The sequence below is a fragment of the Chiroxiphia lanceolata genome, chromosome 1 (assembly GCF_009829145.1).
Source record: "Chiroxiphia lanceolata isolate bChiLan1 chromosome 1, bChiLan1.pri, whole genome shotgun sequence".
Taxonomy (NCBI): Eukaryota; Metazoa; Chordata; class Aves; order Passeriformes; family Pipridae; genus Chiroxiphia; species Chiroxiphia lanceolata.
Window position 1 is genome coordinate 151487472 of NC_045637.1, and position 25743 is coordinate 151513214.

The following is a 25743-nucleotide window of genomic DNA, read 5'->3' on the forward strand; positions in this document are numbered from 1 at the left end:
TGACTGAACAGGTTTGTGCTCACTTCCTTGTAATCTCAGAGATGAGATAATGCAGAAACCCACAGACGTTTGCCAGCGGGAGCAGCGAGGTTTCCTTTCTCTGCCCCCGTGCGCGCCCTGCGAGTGGGAGCAGGGACTTGCTGCTGTCTCTGATGGAAAACTGATGAAAGGCAAATCCTTGGAGCTCGAGGAATGGCTCAGTTGGGCTCCAGTCAAGAGTGATGGATGCTACCCTCTGGGCTTGGCTCTGGGGCTGCTGCCTGTGCAAGTACCCTGAGCCAGAAGCTGCTGTGTGCGCCACAGCTTCTCGGGCCCTTCATGTTCTTCTCCTCCTCTGAATTCCCTGCATCTCTGTTAGTTATCTTCGGGCAGAATGGGCTAAGACCTCTGGTTTAATCACAAGTGTAGTGTTTACCCTCTTTTTCCGAGGATATAGTGTGTTCAATGCAGAGCACAGCACACCCCAGATCCAAGTCTTGTAGATCTTAGTAGTTTTGTTCCATACAAAAATGGGAAATAAATATGACCTGAAGTCTCCTCCTCTTTTTGGTGCTTGTGAGTGTTTGAACATGGGGCCAAAGTCCATTATTCCTCTAGGTGGTAGGTAGCTGCAGCTCAGGTGCCTGTAGTGCTGTGGTGTCACTACATGGTACCCCAGAGCTCAGCAACAGCACGGGATGAGCTCCGTGAGAGCCAACACAGGCCTCTTCAGAAGCTCAAGTCCTTATTCATAGACTAATTTTTACCATAAGCTATTTCTGCTGGGCAAGATCCACCAGCAACTGCAGATCTGGTAGTTTTGGTGAGCAGGGGGTGCCAGCAGACGAGCTGGCACAGCTGACTTCCATGGCTTTACCCTGCTTCATGCTGGATGAAAAAAGTGCAGGCAAAATTTGAAAAGCTGTTCTGTTCTATTATTATTTTTTTTAACTGCTGTGCCTTGATATCGTCCCCCAGTAAATAATGCTCTTTGACTAGGGAGGCCAGCATCAGGCCATCAAGGGGGCTGCCTAATTTTTAGGCAGGTGTTGCTATGAAAACTGTATTTTCTCATCTGTAAGTTACAGATGGAGGTGTTGAAACAACCCTCCAGCCCCCCGAAATCAAGTAATTCTCTGTCAAGTCTAAGGTTTCCAGTGTATAGTATCAGGGAAAAAGAATCCTAGATCCCATTCTTCCTTCCAAAAATAGTGATTTATTTCTCTTAAAATAGATGTTTCCATTTCTTCTGGTTTGAGCATTTCAGGCTTCATACTTATGTTTCTTCAACTTTTGACATCTACTACTACTTCTTTTTAAGAAAAAAAGAAGGGAAGTGTGGATTCTGATGTAATCATGTGACTGCAGGAACCAGATTCTTATGAAAAACACTGAAACCTGTGAGAGTTGGCAGTGCTGTCATCCTGTGTCCAGCAGCTGAAGTAGAAAATGAAGTAAAATCTTCTACCCCCTACTCCCTTTTCAGCATTGCTTTTCCCATCCTTTGATGCAAGAGATATTTAGATTGTGTGGCGTTTTGTTTGGGTTTTGGGTTTTCTTTTTCATAGTGTGAGGTCTTTTTTTATTATTTGTGTGGTAAAATATTTTTTCCTTACTTGGTGAAGTTTGCAGACCTGTGATCTTGGGGCTTTCAGTTTCTCTCTAGGTTATGTGTGGGGATGGTCTCCTGTGGAAGCCTTGCAGTTCTCAGGCATTTTTAAAACCAGAAGAGGGCCTTGCTGCTGCTATGGCATGAATCAGTGCCAATGCAAATTTCCATGTAAACATAAATACCTAAGCTGCACGGGAGTCTATTCTCCCCAGATCCTTTGGTTCCTTGTTTTTCCCTTTCTGGGGTGGTTGGGTTTTTTTGAGCTGTTTTCTGACAGTCTGTCACAGGAGGCTTGACTTAGAAGGTTGATAGAGGAGGTGTTTGCTGTCTGTTCTCTTGCCAACCTGCTTCCTGCAAAAGTAAATGAAGTGCCTTTCCACCTTGGACAGGGTCAGGCTTGAGCGCTCAGAGAAGTACAAGTACTCTCATAATACAGAAATGGGGCTCCTGTACTGCTTGTGGCTGCTGGGACAGGAATTCAGGGACTTGCTTGGGTGCCTTGGAGCTCACTGAGGCCGAAAACCAGGCAAATGCAAGTCTTCTTGCTTAACTCTGCTTGGGTAAGTCCTGTTAGCTCTCTCTGGAGTTATTCAAAACTTGCCTGGACATGATCCTGTGCAACCTGCTCTAGGTGAACCTCCTTTAGCAGGGGGATTGGACTAGAAGATCTCCTGAGGTCCCTTTCAATGCCAACCATTCTGTGAACAGCTGGAAAACGAAATGTCTTCAGAGGGCAACACTCTCCCATCACAAGCACGGGCAAGCAAAGCCAGCGTGTTCCTTCACAACGTGGGAGATATTTGTCCTGTGACTAAGCATAAAAGTTAAGAGATGGAAAAGGTCCTATTAGATCATCTGGTCCACCTCCCTGCTGGCGTGCAGCTTTTCTCCCTGGTGCATATTTATTAATAGGCTGTTGGGCAGACAGGAGTAGTTTGCTCAGGGTTCCTTGGAGGAGCAGCAGGCAGGTTGTGCAGGTGAGGGACTCTGCACGCCCGTGACTCGACCTGCACGTGCACAGGTTGCTTGCAGCAGTGGGATTTTGTAGGAAAGGGGCCAAAAGCTCTGGACTCGACATTCCTGGCGTGCTTGGAGCCTTCCCGTTGACTTGCTGGGATTCAGTTTGTGCAGGCATCAGCTCGTCTTTTTTTAGCGTTCTAGGAATAGGCTAATTTTACTTTATATTTATGATGGAGTAGGTGGCTTGAAAACTAATAATAGGGGGGAAAAAAAAGAATAGAAGCCTTTTTGGTAAGGAGAGGTCAGCCAGCTGCACATCTGCACAGCTGGCCCCGGGCTCCCTTGGTCATGATCTATGACAGTGGTGTGTGAAGGCTCCCAGAGGACGTGTCAGAAAGGTGCAGGTGGAAATGCTATTGCCATGACAAACAGAGCAGGGCTGGAGTTTCAGGCCAGAGCTTGGGGACCATCAACATTGCTTCGTTTATTGCTGCTTGGTAACCATAGCACAGCCTCTCGTGCACACGGATTGTTTTTTATTTCGCATTTCCCGGTTTGATTTGCAGCTCAGAGCACTTATCACCTCCTGGATTGAAATCTCTGGATGTTGAGGATAAAGGGACAAATTCTGTCCTTAACTAATTCAGGGAAGAACTAGAGCACGTGCTCAACACAGAAATTTCCTATCCAGGAATGTGCTGAACTGCCTTCTCATATTGAGACCGTGTTGGCTTTTGCACTTAGGATCACTTCGCTGTCTCCAAAGGTGTCTCCTGGTCGTGTGAGATCAATATTTGGGATTAAAGACCAGAACCATTCTGTGGTGCACGTGAGCAACCAAGCCTGCTCTGCACCAGCAAAATCTTCTTGCTGGTGGTGGCACCTTGTTGGGCCCCTGGGGCTCTGCTATGGGGCCTGATGATCCATTTCCTGACACTGCAGTACATTTTGTGTGGTTTTCTGGAGGTGTTATGGGACATCTCTTGGCTGAGTGATGGCTCTGTTGAACCAGGAGAAGCTCTTTCCCATATCCAAGGAGGGTAGGGGCTGGGTGTTTCACGTACAGGCAGTGTCCCTGGCACCAGTGGTCTTGGCATCTTCTGTGGAAGTGACAGTACCAGAGATGATGTTTTCCAGGAAAACTTCCAACACTTGTAAAGAGCTCTGACATGGGCTTCGCCTCCCTTCCCTCAACCAGACATCTTCTAGGGAGGAGGGAGTTGGAGCAGAGCACAGTGCATGCAGGGAGCAAATCTGCCTTATTATTATTTAATTTAGAGAAAATTTGGTCTAAAGATGTAAAAAGGAATTGCAAGTGCTGTCTGGACACCGCCTCTCCTCATCAATTAGTGGCATTAAACTCTCAGCAGGGAGGATTAATTAGAAAACTGAAATCTTTCCATCGTGACAGCCTTCTGGTTTCCATTGAAATGCAGCCGGGGAACTGGAAAGGCTTCTGTATTTTGTTTTGATATGCAGGCATATGTTTCTTTCCATCCTGGAAATTAATTCTGTCTGTCTGTAACGGAGCCGTGGGAATCAATATTGAGTTGAACTGTATTTCTCCAGAGCTTTCTTCTAAACCTAGTTGACTGTTTCCCCGCTGTGCCTAATAAGTGACCTGATTTCGGAGCAGCTGAGCAGCTGCTCTGCCAGTTCAGAGGTGTTGTGCTGCTGCCTTGATGGTGCAGGGTCAGTCCACAGCCTCGAGGGTGATGGGCTTCTCTCTTCTGAAAGTCTTCAGGTCAGACTTTCTCCAACATGGACAAAAGGCCCACAGCTTTCTGCTGCCTGTGGCTTTCCATTGCACCACACCAGGCTGGACACCATAGGAGAGGAAATTACTCACCACACTGCCTCCCTTGCAGGCTACTCTTTGCCTTGGTGAGCTGTCATGCTCTCAGTCTCGAGTTCTGCGATGCCCTCAGCTGGGTTTAGGGGCAAGATCTGCCTTTTCCTCAGTGTCATCATCTTTTCTTCCCTTCACCAGGCTTGGAGGATGAAGTAGAGTCCATACAGCAGCCATGACCTTCTGCTTTGCGCCAGGGGAGCAGGTCACTGTTAGGTGATGGCTGTGGGTGGCACAGCTTGGTCAACTCCACATTCCTTCTCCAGAAGAAGCTGCCTTGTGTGCACTGGAGCAAGCAAGAGGCCGTGCGTGGGCTCTGCAGAACCACAGCTGTGTGAGGATTGGATGGGGAAGGGCTGGCAGGGGGGGCAGGGCAGACCTGGCAGGCCCTGAGCACTTTGAGCTCAGGGCAGTACTTGTGCTCTGCAGACCTGGGTGAGCGTGTGGCCCTGTGCTGCACAGTCTGGTTCCTGCACTGTTGATGGCTCATTTTTTATCATGAGGGCAAGCCTACTTGGGTTCATGTGATACTACAAGTCAAGAGGACAAGGAGAACAAAGCCTCTGTGAAAGCTGCCCCACATGTTTGTTTTGTAACACCATCACCAGCCCACTGACAGCACGGAGACTGAGAGCAGAGTCCTGGAGCTGTGCAGAAACGTGGTCCTTCTGCCCAAAATCACAGCATGTCTTTTAATCTCCTCTTGCCACTAAGCACTTGCTGAGCTCTGCTTTCTCCCTCTGGTCTCAGCTCAGTCCAGAATTGCACGGCAGAAGTGGCACGAGCAAGGAAAGGATTTGTCGAATTCTGCGGTGGCTCTTGGGGGCCAGTCCTCCTGTCCTGCTCTCCCCGTGTGGAGGTTGCGCTTCTTGCCCACGAGGAAGGAGCAAAATAAGCAGGTAGCTGCTGAGAGAGCAGAAAGTGGTCAATTAGCCCTCAGCCCTTGGCTTCACAGTCGATCGGAAAGTCTCGTTGTGATCAATCAAATCCAGACAGGCCGCGGGGGTGAGGCTGCGGCTCGTTAGAGAGGAAGCTGTGCAGGGGCAGGGCTGTGAGAGGGACTATCGATCCCAGCCAGCTGAGAGTGAGCGCTGCTGCGCAGGGGCTGGTAGGTACTCACAGGAGGAGCAAGTGTTACCCCGTGTGTTGCCAGCGGGATGTTGCAAGTGAGAGAAAAGTGGGTCAGCGAGAAGGTGGAGCGAGGGTGGAAGATGGCACAGTGGCTTCAAAGCCCTGATTCTGCCCCGATGCCATGCTGCCCACCTAGGGCATTGGATGGACCTCCCTCCTTCCCGCTCCAAAGCTTGGTCACTTAGTGTTAAAATTCCTGTTTAGAGTGTGTTAGACCGGCCATAGAGTTTGCAACACATTTGATACTTAGAGGTTAAAACTACAGAGACGGTTTTCCCCTGCCATTATCCTCATGGAGAACTGGGCATCCCAGTCCCTGTTGCAGATTCTGGCTCCCAGGATAGGTTCTCTGTTGCACAACGTGTGCTTTGCAGCTCTTTGGTGTAAAGCTTCGTTCATGGAGACTCTTCATTTCTGATACCAGATCTGTGCTGCATAGATGCTTTTCTCCCAATTGCTTTTCCCAGGGAAGATTTTACTCTGAGGCAAATACTTTTTCCGAGGGCTTATTTCATCTGAAGGTTTTACTGTCTATTCCTCCTTTTTGGTTTCTGCTCCTTCTTCTTCCTGTTTTTTTTTTTTTTCTTCTTTTTTTCTTTTCCCCCCAGGAACATAAAAGAAAATGGCCTGAAGCATCACTTTTCCAAATACACTGTTTTGTCCCTCCCACAAAGTCCTCGGTCATTTTAGGAGAAAGACAAAAATAAGGCCATGAAATACCACAGGAGGAAGAAATTACAGCATTCTTCTGCATTGGCTTTTATATTACACATAGAAATGCACCTTCCCTTTCGCTGTGCTCACTTAGAGGGGAATGTTCATTGGAATCAGAGGGTTTCTCTTGGTGTAACTGGCATCAAGGTTTCCCTGTGATTTATAAGTTCACAGAGAACTATGTGAGGACAGGACTTTGCCCTGTAAAAGGGAAAATTATGCAGAGCAGCGCGCTCCTCTAGCTACAGACCTTCATCCTCACAGGCAGGGCTGTGTGCTTAAATAATCCTGGTTCAGCTTCATCTGAGGAGATGAACATACAGGGTTGCAGGAAATGAGGATCCTTTGGAGTTTGTCACTTCAGAGCCTGATTTGACTTGTCTCTTATATATATTTATATTTTTATATGTATAGATATAGATAGATATATGTAAAATAAATCTGACTGTGTTGTCTGACCTTTGCTGATAGAACAGTACTTTCTAATCACTGATTTGCTTTTTTATTTGTATGTGTTTCCAGAAGTTTCAGATCTGTATGGAAAATCAAAGCTATCTTATATGCCAGTATAAATTACTTATTACTTCACTGCCTTTGGTAAAAGGAATATTCCTGTAAAGCAAGTAAACGGACTAACTGAGAAAAATACCAGTACCTAAAGAGGCTACAAGAGAGCTGGAGACTGACTTGTTAAAGGGCATGGAGTGATAGGCCAAGGAGGAATGGCCTTAAACGGAAGGAGGAGAGATTTAGATTAGATATTAGGAAGAAATTCTTCCCTGTGAGGGTGGCAAGGCCTTGGCACAGGTTACCAAGAGAAGCTGGGGCTGCCTTATCCCTGGAAGTGTCCAAAGCCAGGTTGGACAGGCCTTGGAGCAACCTGGGATAGCGGAAAGTGTTCCTGCCCTTGGCAGAGGGTTGGAAAGTAATGTGCTTTAAGGTCCTTTCTAACCCAAACCATTCCATGATATCTTCCTAGAGTATGCTGTCTGGAACATTTAATTTACAAAGTCATTTGGGAAAGGAGAGGATTTAAGGTCTCAGTGACTGTTTTAGAGAGCTGCAGTGTAAGTTAACAGCAGGAGTCAGGCAGGTTTTAAAGCTCTTATTCTGTGTACACATTGTGCTGAAGTCAAGAGTATGGCTGAGGAGATATTTCTCCAGAGGCAGCTGTTGAGTACAGCTGCACTGGCTGGGTCACTGACTGAAGGTATCCTGAATCCTGCACCATGGCTCTTAAACACAGATCTCTTCTAACAGCAACATATGTTGTGGAAAAGTTTCTTAAGCCATTTTGGGGTGTAGCACACAAAAATGGAGAAAAGAAACCTTGACTGATGGGTATTCTTATAGAATTGTTCATTGGGTTTCATGGGATGTAATTCCCAGGGCACTGGCTGGCTCCTTCAGCGAGCTGTGCTGATCTATGTGTGTCACTTCTTGCTTAGCAGCCTGATCAGTGCAGGCTCAGGAAAGGCTTTTTTCTCCTCGTCTTGGCTCATGAAGTTTGTCCCTTGAGCCCTCTTGGGAGATACACCTGCAAACCTGGCATGGAGACACACCAGTTGCATGCTCATTAACAATGGAATCACAGAATCTGGAATCACAGAATCTGGAAAGATATATAAGATCACCAAGTCCAACCATTAACCCAGCACTGCCACGTCCACCACCAAAACAAGTCCCTAAATGCCACATCTACATAGATGTTGTGGTGGTTTGGGCTAGGCCTTCCTTGGTGACCAGTTTGTAACCAAGGAAGGGTCCAGATTTACCCAGTATTCCCTACGATTTTTACGTAAGCCAGATTATAAGAAGAAAGGAGGAGAGGCCTTCGCTCTCTTTCCTTCCGGCGGCTTGGAGGTGCAGGTTCCCTGCTGTTGAGTCTGCCGTGTTGGGGAGCGAGGCCTGGTAGGGCCTTGTCGACCTTGGGAGGCGGAGGTTGCCGGCGATCGTACCGGAGCGACTCTCGGTTGTCCCAAGGAGAGTGGTGGGATATTTTCTTTGCTAACTCTTAGTTACTAGATCTCGGGCTACTGATTGGGATATATATATATATATATATATATATTATTTTGGTTTTGTTCCTTTTCCCTTCCCCCTTCCCCTTCCCTTGTGAAATTCTATATATTTTTTAAATTGTGTATATATTTCAATTGTAACATAAGTGTAAATATATTTATATATATCACTTTAGCTGTCTCTCTCTCGTTTCGGGTTTTCTTAGTTGGTTGGTTTTTTTTTCTCTCCCTCTTCTCCCTGAGGTTTTTGGGGGGGGGGGGGGGGCTTCTGGTGGTAAGGTTTGGAGACTTGGCAGGGAGCCAGCTTCAAACCATATCAGATGTATAGTCTTAAAAGTCTGCTTTTTGACTGTCCCCAGATGGTGCATCCTTTGGAAAACTCAACCGGAAAATTCCATGAGAGCAGGGTCTTATGTGTCTGAAGTGGCACCAAAATGTAACTATTCTTTTGTGTATCCCCAAAATGTGGATCCAATTTCCAGGGCAGTTCTGTGAACAGGAGGTCAAATGTTCTATATTGTCTGTAGAAAACCATAAGGATGAGGTTTGGGATGATTAGTGAAAACCTGTAATATTCCAACCGCTCTCCCTTTGCATCTGAATCCCTCTTTGCCAAGCCTGCAGGCCAGCTGAGCTATCAGCACACATAACATTTGTATTCTCGCCATTAGAACAATCTCATTTGCTTTGCTGTTGTTTTTAACACTACCCCAGCCCTGGCCTCTGAAGCTTTTTTGAAAATAACATTTACAATAATATTTTTAACAGTTCCGTAGTATACAAAACTCCAGCGCTCTGGCAGGACTCCCGGAAACTTGCTGAAAGTTAATGTGGTCAACTCTTAAAAAGGAGAGATTTTTTCCGCTTGACTCTTGCTTGTTAAACTCTCTGAGCCCAACATGTTCCCTGCTGTTTGAAAAAACAAGGAAAGTCCCAATTTTAGCAATGCTTGTTTCAGTAGCTTTCCAGCTGAGCCCTATTTCAGGGGCAACTGTGGCTTATTATTATTTTTTTTTACAGTGGTGTGTCCCTACACCTTCAAACCGAAGTGTTAAGTGATGCTGAGGCAGGAATAAGTAGGTGCTGCTTTCCCTGGAAGCCTGGGGATGATAAATGACATAGGTAGATGCCACTTGCTTGTGCTGCAGTAGTGGCAAGACATTCTGACTTAGAATCCATGTTTTATGTTGGATGCTGGGCCTCTGTGGGGTGAGATGAGTCCTTTTGGGGGCAGGTGATACTGTAAATCCCACTTCAAATCAACAGCACACTGCAGGTGACTCCAATGCTTTCCTAACCCCCATCCTACATTCTTCCTCCCAGTAAATCTTCTAGTTGCTTTTTTGTCCTCCCTTACACCCAGGAGGGGAAAAAAAATCACTTCTCCATCCTCTCTTCCTCTGCTTTGCTTTCTGCAACTTAGATGCGCAGAGGCAGGAGTCATGTGTGTGACTCCACGTCATACAGACACGTCATAGCTGAACTGTTGTTTCCCTTGAGCTCAGTCTTGCTTAATCCATTCCCAGCCAGGAGTATGGGAAGAAAAGGGAAGAACTGGGATTACTTTTCAAAGAGGATTAATAACCTTACACACAGCTCTCATGTAGATAACTCATACCCTGCACTCACGTGGCTGTAATGAAGTTGAGCCACTTTGGCTGCAGAACTGAGCTCAGCTCATTCAAACCAAAGCTGCTTTTAGATGGCAGCACCTGTACTGGGATTCCTGCAGGTCTAGTAACTTCCAGCAGTTTCCTGAGCAGACAGGAGCAGGCAAAGTCTTTTGAGTGCACGGCACAAATCTGGAACACGATGAGAACATTGCCCCAACATCCCTGGGAGCCGACAGGTTACTGAGCTCTCTCATTGCTTGAGGCATTTGTTTGTAGGATCTGCTTACCCAGGCAGGACGTGCCTGCCAGGGAGATTGGCAGTGGAGATTTGGAGTAGATTTACAGCGGTTCTGTGAGCTGTGGGAGCAGTGCAGTGCCAGGTGGGAGCCCAGATGCTCACTAGTTTGCGTCGCAAATTGCCAACACTTGAAGGCTCTGATCAGGGAGCTTAGTGGGAGGAGAAGGGGGGAATTTCTTGGAGCTGCATTGGAGTAGGAAAAGGATTTTTCCTTTTTTCCCCCCACTTATTTTTTTCTCCCCCCCCCTCTGTTATTTTAAGGGAGATAATAAAAGGACAGAATTTGTACTAGAAACAGGAATTTGTCCTTCTGTAACAGGAAGCTGCTGGTATGTATTTTTGGGAAGCCACGGAAATCGCCAGTGTTTGCAGTCCAATTTGAAGGCTGGCTGTGCTCAGGATTGAAGAGATCTGCTAAAACAGAAAACCTTTTTTTCTCTCATGTATCCATGGAGATTTCCTGCCCTGTGTGCAGGGGCTGGTTTGCTCACGAGAGCTGGGCAGTCGGGTCTCGGGGTTTTGCTGTGGCAGAGGTGATAGAGAACAGCACAGGGTAGGGCTCTGCTGGATGGAAAGGTCACCTGTTTTTTTCCAGGATTCGTTTGCACAGTTCCTGCAGGGGCATGTTTTTGTGACTAGATATGGATTGGAAAGGTCTGGAAGGTCTCCAGAAAGCCATTAGAAAAATCTACTACATTGATAGGAGAGTTAACCTGGGCTATCCCAGGAATTTACAGCTAATCTGCTATCTGCCTGTGGCCCTCAGTGCAAACTCTGCACAACTTAATTGCTGGAAGTGTCGCATCAATTTTGAAAGCAAGAGTGAAGATTTGGGCCGTTTCCTGCTCTTGTTATAATCAGATGGAGTTTTTACCCTGCTTTCTTGCTGGTTTTCTGCTCTCTCTTGATTCAGCGCTGCACAGACCGACCAGCTCCTCCTCAAGATAGGATTTTTAACCTTTCAAGCCTTTTGGTTATTTCCTTGCCTCCTCGGTTGTTTGGCAAATGGACAGAGCAGAGTGGCTGTGGGTTCTTAGGCTGAATGGTGCTGTCCTGAGAGGAAGCTGCAGCAGCAGAAGGAACAACAGCACACAACATCTCCGTCTCTGCTGCTCTCTTATCGCTTTCCCTTCCTGCTCGTCCCTCTCAAAATAGGCTGGATAAATATCCTCCTGCTTGCCAGCGCCGAGGCGCCAGGGCTGCAGAGATTCGTTTTAATCCGCACTTGTGACCGTTCCCGGTTCACCTCAGATTTGTTGCTGTGTTTGAATTGATTTGGCCGAGCTGGGAGATTTTCAAAGTGCCTTTTCCTGCCGTTTCTGACCAGTGTATCACGCGTGGCACTCCACAGTCTGTGTGGGTGTCCTGGAGCACGTGGCTCTCGTTGGCTTTGGGGCAGCCTGCAGTAACTGCGGGACGGGAATGTCTTACTCCCTCTGCAAGTCTGATGAGGTACTTGAGATGTCTCTCCATTTTTCTTCTGCTGCCACACAGGTTTGTGACCAGGAAATCTGAGGATCTACCAGGCAGCTGAAGTGGACTTTGATGATGTTTTCTGTCTTAAAAGGTGCCCACCTTTAGATGGGTTTTGCTTTCATTCAGTGTAAAATAAGGGGGTTTTTTTCACCAGGGAGCAGGATTGGCTCCTGCATGCTCAGGTCTCCTTTACTTTCTCGGTGACCAAAAAAAACCCCAAGCCTTACTGGGTGCAGAGGTTTGGCTAAGTGCAGTGTGGCAGGTAGCTGAACCCACTCCTTCATTGGTTTTGGACAGATAAAAGGCAGAAACTCTGGAAGGGCTCCTAGGGACATGCCTGCCATGAGGGATGTATGGGGCATACAGTGCTGCTGAGAGCTGCCTAGATTCAGCTTTTTTCCCAAGTGATCAGAGGAAAGGGGGTCCAACCTTGAGGAACCTTGGCTGGTGTTTGGAAGGCCTAAATTTAGGTTTCTGCTTTGATTCAGGCTGCCTCTTGGATTGTCTTTCCATGTCCTGCTGTCAGTCTGTTCCCCAAGTGAGTCTTATTCCATAGGGATGCTGTGGAATGTGATGTGATAAAGATGCTATTACTTTAAGGTTACATTAATAAGGTAAAAATACATTTAAAATATAATATATTAAAAATGTTCTGCACTTACGGAAAGGAGGCCTATGGCACAAGTATAAGTTGTTTACTCCAAGATTTTAAAACCATTAAGGTTCCAGGTTTGTAGTGTGTTACTTTTGGGGTGTGTAGGGGAGGGCAGACTCCTGGTTTCAGTTCCTAACTAAATGGCTCTCCTCTTTCCTCCAGCCCAGGTGAGGGTTGGGAAGGGCTTTGTGAAAATTGGTCCTGTATAGTGACTCCACTGACATGTCAAAATTAATCTGTAACCTCTGTGTTTGTTACAGGGTGGATGCTTAAGACTGGAGGATAAGGCACAAGTGTCTGGGACTGGTGGAATGGAGGCCTGATGTAGATGGAAAGATGGGTAAGAACTGGATTCCCCTGAAGCAATTAATTTTCTACAGCCTGTTAATTTTGGTTGGGACTACCAAGCATGGGAAGAGTGGGAGACATCTCTGAGATGGTCTGGCTGGATTGCTTTCTAATTTTTTTTTTTTTTTTGTATTTTAATGGTGCCAAAATTGGACAAATTCTCTTCTTAGTGTCAATGTGAGCTGGTGGGTCGTGTTCTAGTTGGAGCCTCTTTCCACAGCTGCCTTGTATTTCTGTGCAGAGTATCTTCATTCCCTGTAGCTCTTCTCCCAAGGAATTTTCTGTTTCAGCCAGAGCCTGAGTATATTGCTTTTCTAATCAGTGAGCTGGATTACTTGCACCTTCTCCCTCTCCTGCTGGAATAGTTGTGTATCAGATGCTCTGTGGTCCTGAGGAAAGTTTTTTTTAAGGTGGGAATTATTTGTAGTTCTGGGGGTACATAATGATTGTGATCTTATCTCTATAGATAAGAACTTTCTCCTAAAGAGAATTTATCATTTCAGAAAATAGGATCACTTGGCTGGACTCTGTTTTAGTGAATAATCATATCAGTGCTGTTGTCTCACATGAGCAGGTGATAAGTGTGGGAGCCCCAAGAATGAACACTGACCACAAAACTAATTTCAAAGTGGTCTACAAGCCATTGTGTCGGGCAGTAGCAGTTCCAGCAACTGCAGGGGTTTCTGCTCCTTTGTTTTAATTGTGCTGAAGAGAAAACTCAGCAGATTGGAGAACAAGGACAGGTTCTGCCTCACAGGACTGTCAGTGTCAATTAAGAAATGGAGCTAATTGAGCTTGAATTGTCTTCTTCCGTTCCCCTGAAGAGGCAGATTACAGGGGAGCCTAAATTTATCTCCTGAAATGGCTTCTTGACCTGGTGACCCAAGAAATGAGAAGAGATCTTGGAAAAGTCCTGGTTGAAGCTGAGCATTTTACTTACACATTTACAGCATTTACGCAAGTTGACCCAAAACTTTTCAGGGCTGGTTGAAATGGTGCTTTAAAATAATAAAATAAAAGGAGGTGGGGGGAAATATGTGTAAATTTAGAGATTGTCCTTGCAAACATGCTAGAATCACAGAATCACAGAATTTGGGTTGGAAGGGACATTAGAGAACATCCAGTTCCACCCCCTGCCATGGGCAGGGACACCTTCCACTATCCCAGGTTGCTCCAAGCCCCATCCAACCTGGCCTTGGACACTTCCAGGGATGGGGCAGCCACAGCTTCTCTGGGCAACCTGTGCCAGGGTCTCACCACCCTCACAGGGAAGAATTTCTTCCTAATATCTAATCCAAACCTTCCCTCTGTCACTTTGAAGCTGTTCCCCCTTGTCCTGCCCTTACAAAAAGCCTTGTAGAAACGTGATTCAGAATTTGATACTGCTTCGAATTTAAAAAATGAGAAGTGTGAAGCTATTGCCACACCTTAATTGTTTGTCCTCCCTCATGGAGAAAGGACAAGAGTGGTACTTACCCTATCCTGGCTTTATGTCTCTGTTCTTTTTGCTCTTTCTCTGTTACCTAGAAGAGAGATTTTGTGGGGAGACAACTAATTTAAAGCTAAGTTTAAAAAAAAAAAAGGAAGGAAAGAGAAAGTCCAGACCTGCTTCTCCAATGTAAAGAATGACAAATTTCAGTTTAAAATCCCTGTTGAAAAACCCCAGAATTTTTTAGAAACATTTTCACTTTGAAGGTAAAAGCCACTCGTTTGTCAATGTGATGTGGTTTTTTTTGAGAAGGAAAGTTCAGACTCACTCTGAGCACCAGTAGGGAGGGAGTTGCTGGCTCCAGTCCAGTTCCCAGGAGATTGTCAATTTGATGACTCCGTGTGCAGAGAGTGGTTGATAGAACCTGCTCAAGGTACCTTCAGCCTGCCAACTGTGAACAGAATATGGATACGCTGGGGCAGCATTAATTCTGGGAGCTCTGCAGTGAAGAGAACACCCTTTTGCAAGGCACTTGGGGTTTTTTTTTGTGTGAATATGAGCTGAATGGAGGAGTCTCAACAGGAGTCTTGTGCAGGTTTGCAGATACACTTGGGGTTGTGTGTGGATGGAAGGTGCTGTGCATGTCCCCCTTCCCCAGATGTTGTTGCTACAGCTCATCATTAACAGCATCAACCCCTGGGTAGGGACTGGTTAGATCTGCCAGGCTGCATCCAGAAAGGATCATCTCGTGGTCCTGAGTCTGCTCTATGGTTTGACTGTCGGGATGAGATGGGTGAAGTGATGTGTGTCTCCAAGTGGAGCTCGTTAGTTAAAGAATCATTGCAACAGCTTTGCTGACGCACAGAAATTTGGGCTAAAATTTTGAGGGTTAATTAGTTTCACTTCTCCCTCTTTTCCTTATCCCTCATTGGCATGAGGGAGCATTATCAAGGGAAGTGCAGGGAATATGCAGTTGTCACTGATTGCCCTCTGACAGACCACAGAGATGTGTTGGATGATGTGATCTCTGATGTTCCAGGTCTACCTTTCTTCCTAGGATCCTATTTATAGTCTGCTCAGTGCCTCAAAGTTCAGCATAGGCCTGCTCACTCCTAGACGTGTTCTAGGGAAGTTGCATGACCTTGTCTGGAGACCACAGGACGGGAAGTGGGGACTTCTGGCGTCTCCATGGGCTGCACCTCTGACAGAGCAGTTTCTCTGTGTCATGCAGTGCATGGACCAGCCCTGTGCAGCTGTGGGATCACAGTGCTGTTGCAGGTCCAAGACAGTCTCTCTACGTGTGCCAGCTTGGGGCCACCCTAAGTCCTTGGCACTGGGTCTTTTTATTCCTTCAGCTCACAGCATGTTTCCATCTGCCACCTCTCCAAGACCTCTTTGTAATTTAAAGATGTGTCCTTGTCTCCAATACAACACAGTGCAAAGATCACAGCCAATAGGTGTTAAAAATTGCTGTGTTTAAACATGACATCACAGTAAAAGTAACATTAAAAAAACCACACAAGTTGGTAGAAAAAGCACCAGCTTGTTTGTTGCTTAAATTTTATTCTTTTTGTTTTAAAACGATTTAAGTGGTTTTAGTTGTGGTTATGGAATGCCGTGTGCATTCATGTGTGTTCCTGATGATAAAAACTCCGGGAAGGCTGATCTATTCTGCTCTATGTATGTACATGTAACTCAAAGATTTAGGTCTTTAGTGCTTTGCTGGAGTGAGTGTGGCTTTTGCTTCAGCAGAAAGGTCATCTGAGGTGTGGGATAGGGGAGAATGATGCTTGTTTATAGCATTGCCTTGACAGAGTGCGTGTGTTTGGAGAAGACAACTGCAGGCTGGGCTGGCAGAAGCCACAGCAGTTTACAGGAGGAGGAAGGGGCCTGTTTGCACAGCCATGATCTGGCCGCTTAACTCCAATTAATTGTTTCTTTTGGGGGGGGGGCTGTGGAAACAGAGAGAACTGCCCAAGTTGTTGGGGGGAGAACAGACCCGTCCCCGTGCACCCAGGCACTGATGTCTCAGCTCTCCCATGCTGTGCAATGGTTTTGCTCTTCACTTCCTTACTGCTCTTAACTTTCTCTTTATATGCCGAGATCTATTAATGAGAAATTGATTCTGGTAGAATTGCAGTACTTTATTTTGTAATAAGACTTATCAGGCTTTCTAGCTCAGGTTTTGTTATTGTCAAGGGGTGACTGAGTTAAAAGGTGCCTGTGTCTCCTTCTCTCTTTCCTGGCATCATACCCATTGCACCAGGGCTCCATTTTAGGGTCATGCCAGGTGCTTTGGGCACCTGGGAAATGTGGGGCTGGACCTGCATCATATCTGGAACGTTTCAGCTGTTGCTGCAGCAACAGGTTAGGAGTTCATGGGCTCTGGGCTGTGGCTTTGAGCACTGGAAGTAGCTGGGCTGGGAGGGAGAAAGAGTTCTTTATGAGCCTGCAAATAACCTTCAGAGGTATCGAGGCAGCCAGGGGAAATAACTTGCCAGCTACATTTCTTTCTGGGTAAACATTTTTCTCCTTTCAAGTGTGCTCAAGAGAGAGGTACAGGTTGTGGGGAGAGGTAATATCTTTTATTAGACCAAAATGATAGAGGTGGAAAAAACCAGGCTGCCTTTTAGGCACACAAGCCCTTCTTTAGAAGGAACAAATTTTAAGCTTAGCAGGACAACTGCTGAAAAAATTGGCCCAAATTTAATTTAATTATGTTAATCCATTGAAGGAGAATTAGTGTCTGTGGAGCAAAGGGCAGGGTTAGCAAAAAAGCTGTGAAAGTTTGTTGTGGAATGGGAGAGAAACCAGTGCCTTTGAAGTGGTGAGGAGTAGCAGGGCTACAGGCATGCAGAATTTTCTTAAATGTGGTTAATTTTGCTTTTTAGGCGTCTAGGCCCTGCTTGCAGCTTTCCTGGACTAACTTTAATCCACAAAAGCAAATGAGAAACAGTGCATTTGTCCAAGATCTGAAGGATCTTTTCCAACCAAAGTGATTCTAAGAGGCAGAGATTTAGCATGGCTTACCTTGCCAGCAGTCTGTGCTTTTATAGGAAAGCCCTGATTCCCACTGCCCTATTCCTGCAGTGTGGTCAGCAGGACCAGGGCAGTGACTGTCCCCCTGTACTCAGCACTGCTGAGGCACCTTCAATCCTGTGTTCAGTTTTGGGCCCCTCAGTACAAGAAAGACATTGAGGTGCTGGAGTGAGTCCAGAGAAGGGCAGAGGAGCTGGGGAATGGTCTGGAACACAAGTCTGATGAGGAGCAGCTGAGGGAGCACTGAAACCCTTTCTATCACTAAAAACTGGTGTGTTTATTATCAAACCATCAATGTCTCCTGCTCCAGGATCCAAGTTGCTGGCTGGATGTGGGGGGCAGCAGCTGTTTTCCCTCTTCAGCAAATCTTCCCTGCATCAAATGCCACCTGATTTTAACCCAGACATTTACCCCATTAGCCAAGGAGGGTTAAAAGGTGTGAGGTGCCACGGCTGGACCTCCACAGGTTGAGCTCCTGCGCTGCTGGAGGAGGAGAGCTGAGAGAGGGAAGGGAAAGAATGACTGTCAGGATGTTGCATGGGCTGTATCTTGGGGGAAAATGGCTTCTTATCCAGGCTTCACCAGCTTCTGCGTGTGCAGGGATGTACAGGGGACTTGTGGTAACAAGTGTGCACGGGGATGGGGCTGCAGAGGAGGGCAGAGTGTCGCAGAGCACGGGAAAGCTCTGCCAGTGGCTCTGATCCCGTGGAATTTTACTGCGCGCGGCGCTGTCAGAGGAACGGCTATTTTGGGAGTGGAGGGTTGTGGTGAACCACAGACGTAGCCTTGCTTTCCCTCCCCGCTGAGCTAAGCCAAACACCTTTTCAATCCCGAGGCCTTTTCCATTGCAGAAGTCCCTGGCAGGTCTCTCGGCGCTGTGCCACAAGCTCTTCGCGTTCGTCAGGAGAAATTTCTCTTATGATCTGTGGCTTGACCACTGAAACCTTCACATGTGCTAAAACTTGCCATTCCAAATGTTTTGGTTTTGGTGTTTGCAAGGTACTGATCACTTCGGGGTTTTAAGGGCATTGTTCTCACCTCTCCCGAGCTGAGGTGCAGTCCCAGTAGCACTGCCTCTGCTTTTGGTTTTTCCTGGGGAAATTCAGAGAGCAGTGGAAGTTCTTCATGATCTCACACCCTGGCTATCAAATATGCTGTGCCATAACATATGAATTTGTGTTTCAGTTTAATCTCTTTCACTGTTTTTTCGATGCTCTTATTAAGTGACTGGACTCTTAGCAAGTTTAGATTACATTGGAGGTGTTTGCTGGTTTGTGTTCATGAGTATTTTGGGGACTGGCTGGGTCATGTCACTGGTGATTGGATTTAGTTATATATGTGATATGCAGTTTTGCTAATTATCATTTTAAAAATAACTGGTTTAGCTTTTTTTTTTAAGCTTGTTTTTCCCCCAAGCCCATTCCTGAGCACTAATTTCTGTCCCCTTTTGCAAGGGGTAAATGATAAATGTTGTATGCCAGTCTATCCGAAAGGAAGGGTTGTTTTTGATCTAAACATGATCTCCAATCTGGCTGTGCAATTTTTCCAATATTTGTATGGATAGCCTGAGGGATAGCACGGGGTAGAAGGGGAATAGGAGGCAAGAGCTCAGCTTTACCCCTGAGAAAAGGATCTGTGAGACAGTATAACCCACAGATGTTCTATTGGGCATTTGGCATGATGGACTTCTGTAGCTGTCAAAAGCCTCTGATGGGTTTGGTTTTGTTTCTTTTCACAAAGCAGTTACTGATTGTGCTGTAAAAGTGCAATTAAAAATCCAAATTGATGTAATTTATGGAGAGCAAGATTCACCAACGATTTGTCAGGTGAAGCATTAATAATCTCCCGTGGTTCACCCTTTAGCATTGTAGTTCTTTGATAAGGAGAAATGTGCTTTCAAGAACCCCCAGCACCTCACACCATGAGTTTTCTGTGTGAGTTTATGTATCCCAAGCTCAAGACGTCAGTGAGCAAACTCCTGCCAAGAAATCCTGCATATCAAGAGGGTCTTTCCTCACTTCCTCCTGTATAATTGCTCTGTTTGACCTGTTGGGCTGTGCCCTGCCCTTGAGCCCTACACAGGGGTGACCTTGGCATCCCTTGGGTGGGGTTGCAGGAGGGAGAACAGCAGCAGGATCCAGCTGCTGGTGAGCCTTTGCTGACTTGCAGAGGGAACGTGCTCCACTGGTGTGTCTGCTGCAGTGCAATCTGGACTGGGGGAGGGTAATTGGATAATTTTTCTCTTTATCAGATTCTGGACACAGCTCCAGACAGTGGCAAAATGCTTTGTGCATGTGGGTTGAATTTACGTGGAGGTTTATCTGCATCTCTCACAAGATAGAGGCAGGCAGCAGGTCTGTTTTGCCACAGGTCATTCACAGACAGCCCTTCTAAGGGTGCTAAGTTCCAAAGCAGTATTTTTTAACTGCCTATCAGAGTGTCTGGGTCCCTTCTTTGCTTGCTTAGGGGGTTTTGTCATGGTTGAAATCAGGCTCTTGAGCTTCTAGCTCACTGGTCTCCTTCCTAGTATTGACTGAAACAGTCACTGCGACAGCGTTTATTTAATAATTGATCCCTCTGTTTAGAATCAGAATAATTTAGTCAGGAAAAGACCCTTAAGATCATCAAGTCTGTGCTGTGTTGGTACCTCTGCCCCTGGTATCTTGTGCATTGGCTGAGTCCTGGTGGCAATGAGTACCTGTTGACAGTGTTTGCAGCTACTGAAGAAACTCCAAGTCCTGGGTTTCTCTTCATCTCCAAGCTTTTTTCCACCTCTGGGTTTTGGAGAAAGAGCAGCATTTATCTTCACAAGCAAGTTCTTTGACACCTGCTTTCACACGGGTGAGTGTTGTTCCTGTTCTCTGGATCAGGAGAGAAAACCCAGGACTGGTCTGACATTGACCTGCTGACGAAGGCAGTGGGCAACCCAGGTGGCTGTTGGTCTGGCAGATGTGAACTTTCACTGGTACATGTCGGTCAAGTTTCCTGCTACCCCATGCTCACAGAGCAAACAGAAATGGAAAGGTGCTTTGTCCACTGGGCATAATGTGCTTCTCTGATGTTCCCTCTTGTCTTCATAAAAAAAAAAATATAAAAAGAATACGCCTGGAAAGAGCTGAGGAAGTTAATTAAGGATTACTCTAGTGTCAGAAGCTATGTATTTCCATTTAGTTACATGAAGAAGGGTTAAAAGGGGATGAGGTTGCAGTCTGTGAAGACCTGCAGAAGATGGGGAGTGTTTATTAATAGAGGGGTCTCTAAGACACAGGGATATCAAGATCTAACAAGTGGAATACAAGGCGAGCTATGCTCAAACTGATATTGAGGTATTGGTTGCAAAGGGGTTATTGGAGTAAGTGCATGAGCTCTTTAGACTAAGACTCTCTAAAAGAGGCTGTTTAGTGATTCTGGGTCAAGATAGGGTTGTAGAGGCTGCTAAATGAATTTCTGTGGTCCTTGTATACAGCCAGGAAGGCTAGATCAGGTTAAGTCCTTTCTGAATTAATGTATTTAGCTCTGCAGACTCATGTGGTCTCGAGCAAGGCTTTTTTTTTTTTTTTTTGTCTGTCTTGAATTGCTCTTCTTTAAATGAGATATGAAAAACAGCTCATCTCTCTCTCCATCTGACAATGTAGCTGAAAGTCCATCAGGACAGAGACTACCCTTTGCAGGTAATGAGTGATGCTTGTCTTTCAGTTCAGCTTCTCTTTGGTAAATGATAAATATTGTATGCCAGTCAACCAAAAAAACGTGTATTTTCAAAAACCAGAGAAAATGGAAGGCTGATGCCTCTGCAAACCAAACTCAGGATCGTCAGTGTCATCATCACATGGTTCCATATTTCTTTTCACTGTGTTTTTTTACATTTCAGTACTTTTGTCCCTATATGTTCGAAGTCTCACCAATTGAAAGGGCTTTTACTGAAGCTGACAGCATTTCTGGGGGGGGCTCCCCATCTTCCCTCCATCCCCTCTCAGCCCTCACAGAACTCTTCCCTCTGCCTGGGGATATCCCCAGTGGTTGCATCTCCTTCTGGAGAGGTGGATGCTGGCCTTGGAGGGAGCTGCTGGAGTTTACACAGGCAGAAAGGCTCAACTGGACTATCAGCACCACGGCTGTGAAAAGCACAGTGGGATCTTCAGCGGCCACGAGTGGCCACGTCTGTGGTTTTTCCCTGGATCCCTGGGTGTGACAAGGTATGGCCCCGGGGCCACACGCTCCAGCCGTGCTCAGGAATGACTCACAGGACAATATTCTTCCCTTCTGCAACACCCAGGACTTTTCCCTGACTCTTCCCGTCCCTAACTCTGCCTGCTGTGTGTGTGAGAGGCCGAGATCAGGACTCACCGTGTTTTACAGGACTCTACTTTACTTCTCCAGGCTTTCTGTGGGCTCCATCCAGCTGGTGCCTTTTTTTTTTTTATTTTTGCAGAGTTGATGGAAGCAGCTTCATGGAACTACCGTAAGCTGCCTCTTAGTAATGACCTATTAGTGAAGCCAACAATAACAGCACTGTCTAGACCATCTGAGCACAGCTAAATTATTCCTTTGTCCCTTCTTCATTTGCTTTCTCTCTGGACTCTTGAATTGTTTTGGGTGGTCCATGTTGACCTTCAGGCTTTCTATTTCTCCCTTGTGGGTTTTATTTTTTCCTTCTCCAAGAGCAGTGAACTGGCTGTACTCAGACTGAAACTCCAGGTTCCTCTCTCCCTCACGCACTCTGGAAGCAGAGCCATGGAGCAGCACCGGAAACGTGTATCTGAAGGGCAGAGAGATGTGTCATCTTCTGGCTCTTTGATTTTGCCAAGTGCCAAATGCTCCAGATTCACATTGGTAGTGAGTATGGGACTTGTGAGTCTTAACATCTCGCAGAACTGAAAACTTGATGAGAGAAGGAGGTGTTCTGGTTTTGATATAAGATCCTGCCAAAACGGATGAGTTGTGCTTTAATAAAAATATAAACCCAACCTTCCCATATCCACTGCAGCTCCACTGGCCGTTGCTTCCTGGGAGTGCTCTTGGCTTACTACTTCTGTGTGTTCCTCTCTTCAATGTGGCTATGGATATTTCCCCCCACCCCCAAACCTCTGGGAAATTAATATCTTTGAGACATCTATTATTCTTGGTTGGAAGTGGTCCTTGGTTGGATGGGCTGGCAGCATGATCAAATGAGCTTTGTCTCAGGGAGATGATTTAAAAAGCACAAAATTGGGGTGTTGGTGGGAAGTAGGGATGAAATAAATGAGTTTCCTACTAAAAGAAATAGCTGAAAATAAAGACAGAACTAAGGATGGAAGAAGAGACACCAGGGACAGAGGGACAGTACTAAACACAATTTATTTTTATGTTTCATTTCTGCTGTCTCTGTAATCAGCTTTTTTTTGTCCTGATCTTCCATGGTAAAAATAATCCTGTTTATATGTGTTCTGGGGAGAGAGCAGACATCATTGAACAATTCATCCTGTCAACCTACAATACCTTAAGTGAATTTGTACAAAATGGTGCAAGAGCAAAGCTGGGCCAGAAGGTTTTTCAGGAGCAAGAACCTGCTCACGTTGCAGAAGGGTTTCCACGAGTCTCCAAGTCCATCCAAGCGCTGAGGATACTTCACTGGTGGTGTGCAATTCACAGCTGTTTTGTTCTGGAGCCATGGCAAAGCCTGGGAAGATGTTTGCTGTGCAGCCTTAATGCTGCCTTCTCACAAGGCTGAAGAAAACTTGAGCCCTGCCAGGGCTAGAAAAGGAGAATCTTGGTCCTGCCTGTCCCTTGGGCCTGATGATTGGCATTTTGCCCCTGGGAAAGCCATCCATCCTGCACCCACTCCTCACTCAAACTGAGCCAAATGGAGAACAAGCAGCCTGTGACACCCCTTTCTCTGGAAGGGCTTGGGAGTGTCATTTGGATTTAATTATCCAGTTAGCTCCAGTGCTTGTTTGAATTTTGACTGAACTGGCTGAGCTGGCCGCTTATTTCCATGGAACAAAGTTCTCCACCCTTCTTGCGAGTCAGCTTGGAGACCCCAGGAGCAGTAATTAGAATGGGCAAGAGGTTTAGTCTGGAAGGCATCAGTCCCTGTGCAAAGCTGTCCTGGAGAGGACTGGGAAGTGTCGGTTTTGCAACCGATGATGCAAATCATTCTCCTGCTCAGAAGTTGCTTCAGACCATGGTGTGGGGGTTTTTGTTTTGAACAGTTGAGGCTTTGGTCATTGTGCCTCTGAAATTGCAGCTCTCTCGGACTAAAAACACACTGTTAAAAGTGGTTAAAAAGTACTTAAGCACATATAAATGCGTTAGTTCAAGGAAATACTGTATTTCTACTTGTGCGTAAGTCATGTTCTTTCGCACTCCAGCAGTAGAAAACAACCTCTCCTGCTCATATAAAGAGAAATTTTCTTACCTTATTTTGTAGCAGTGATGGCACAGATGTGTATTTTGGGTTTTTTTGGACAAGTAATACCCATGTTTTATAATTAAAAATCCTCAAATGCTCTTCAGAATGCTCTTTTGCATTGGCTTTTTAGTAGATAGAGGAACGAAGATGCTGAGTTGACAGTCAAATACAAGAAATTACTTCTTTTTTGGTTTGTTTTTTTTTTTTCCTTCAATAACTGATTCAGGGCAGCTGGAGCCCAGTTTTACACCACTGGTTCTTGGCTGCTTAAGTTGATGGTTGGGTATTTCTGAAAATCGGCTGAATTTAGGCAGTTACTGAAAGGGAGTGGATTCTCCTTGCTTTGCTATGCTGGGAGAGATGCAAAAGGTCACTTCTGGCAGAGATGTGTAGCCTGACTTCCTCAGAAATGTGACTTCCATAGTGATGCAGCTGGGTTTGCAGCAGTAGGAATTTTTAAACCTGTGTTTGATGGACTCGGAAGACTGTGTTGCAAAAAGTATTGGCAAAAAATGATGGGTAGGTAGAGGAGAAAGACTCACTTATTGCTTTGAGGGCAATGTCACATAAACCAAACCTTTCCTAGATGTTGGAAACTCCTTGGTGTTTAAGAAGAACACAGAAGTCCAAGGGAAGTTAGCCTTCCTTGCTTTGCCCTTTGGTAAACAACTTGTCACAAGTGGTCTGTGGGGAGCTTGGGCCAACTCTTGGGGGCTGCAGGTCTTTCTCTTGGGATGGAGAGAATTGGCTTTACAGCCACTCCAGTAAACTTTGAAATTACTCTGTTTGTTGGTTTATTATTATTTGTTATTATTATTACTATTGCCCTCCAGCAAATCCTGCTGTCCCTCCCTGGGGCAAGTTCTGGACTATCCTTGGTGGATTAACCAGAGATGAATCTCTTTGAAGACGCTGCCAGGCCTGGCCAGGGAGGTTTGGAGTTGGGAGAGTGGTGGTGAATAGGGTGGTTTTGGTAGCAAAAGCCTGGCTCTGCCTCTGCCTGTTGAAGCCCTGTTTGCCCGTGACTTTATGGATTGTGTTTTGTGTCAGGAAAAAAAGTTCAGGAAACTTTTGTTGTCACTCAGGCTGGAAAAAAAGAAAGGGGGCGAGGGGCATTGCAGAGATCAGGGCTTTGGTGGAAAATTCCTGGAGGGCAGCGTAAGAGGTTTTGTTTTGTGGGTTTGTTTTAGCTTGTCCCTCCCCCCTTTCCCTTCACCTCTCCAAAAAAAAAAAAAAAAGAAAAAGAGGCTTTTTTTCTTCTTTTTTTTTTTGTGTCAGGTATTTTCCACAAAATCTGTGTGGAAAACTGTGTTTGTCCCAGAGGTCCTTTAAAAAAAACAAGCAACCCGAAAAAAACCAACAACAACAAAAGAAAAATACCCCAAACCCAAGCCATCGGGATATTCTTGTTGTGGGTTTGGGTTTCGTTTGTTTGTTTGTTTTGGGCTTTTTTTCTGAACTAGAACTGAAAATTATCTTTTTTTTCAGTGTTTTCTTGTGGCATTTCAGGCTGCTCTCCCTGCCACCCCTTTGGAAAAACATACTTGTGTTTTTAGTAAATAGGGAAATGTGGAAAGGAAAAGGAATTGTATTTTAATGTACTTTGGTATGAATTTTATTATTTTATCAATTGTATATTTAATATTGATACATAGATATGTGTTTATATACTAAATATACACACACATGTAGGCATTTTCCTAATAGTCTGATGTAGGCATTGGAGCTCATTTCTGAGCAATAAAATGAAAGTGACACTGGATTTTAAACATTTTCCCCCAGTTTTCCCCCTTATTTCTTTAATGAGATGGCTCTGGGTGCACAGCATGCATGAGAAGCCTTTTTCTCACATCTTTTTTTTTTCCACACCTTCAATCCTGACAGAGCCCAGCAGGAGGAGCAGAAAAAGAGGATATGATATTGTATCTGAGTACGAGGATCCAGGACATACACCTCCCTGGGGAAAGTTCCTCAGTATTTGGGTCTGGTCCTGTCTGATTTCATACAATTTTTGTAATTTTTCACATATTTGTGGGCTTTGAGTTAAATCTGCAGGCTGGCTTGGTGTAGGGGTGGTTCTGTCCCTGGAGACACTCACTTTTAGACAAAATTTGTAGCTGTATTTGTATTTTTACAGTAATAGCTGCACATGCCTAGTATTTGTCTTGGGTATATCACAAACACGGAGCGTGCAGTGGGTTCTCACACCCTCCTAAGGAGTGTGCCCT

General features: G+C 45.7%; 1 protein-coding gene across 2 annotated transcripts in view; it reads left to right on the forward strand.

Moving 5' to 3' along the window:
- Positions 1-25743, forward strand: part of LOC116796792 (mitogen-activated protein kinase kinase kinase 3-like) — a 77887-nt gene that overhangs the window by 9048 nt on the left and 43096 nt on the right. For both annotated transcript variants that reach the window (XM_032707701.1, XM_032707709.1), the window contains exon 2: positions 12569-12648. In XM_032707701.1, coding sequence (XP_032563592.1) covers positions 12645-12648 — 4 coding nt within the window. In that variant the 5' untranslated portion in view covers positions 12569-12644. The remainder of the gene's footprint in view (positions 1-12568; positions 12649-25743) is intronic.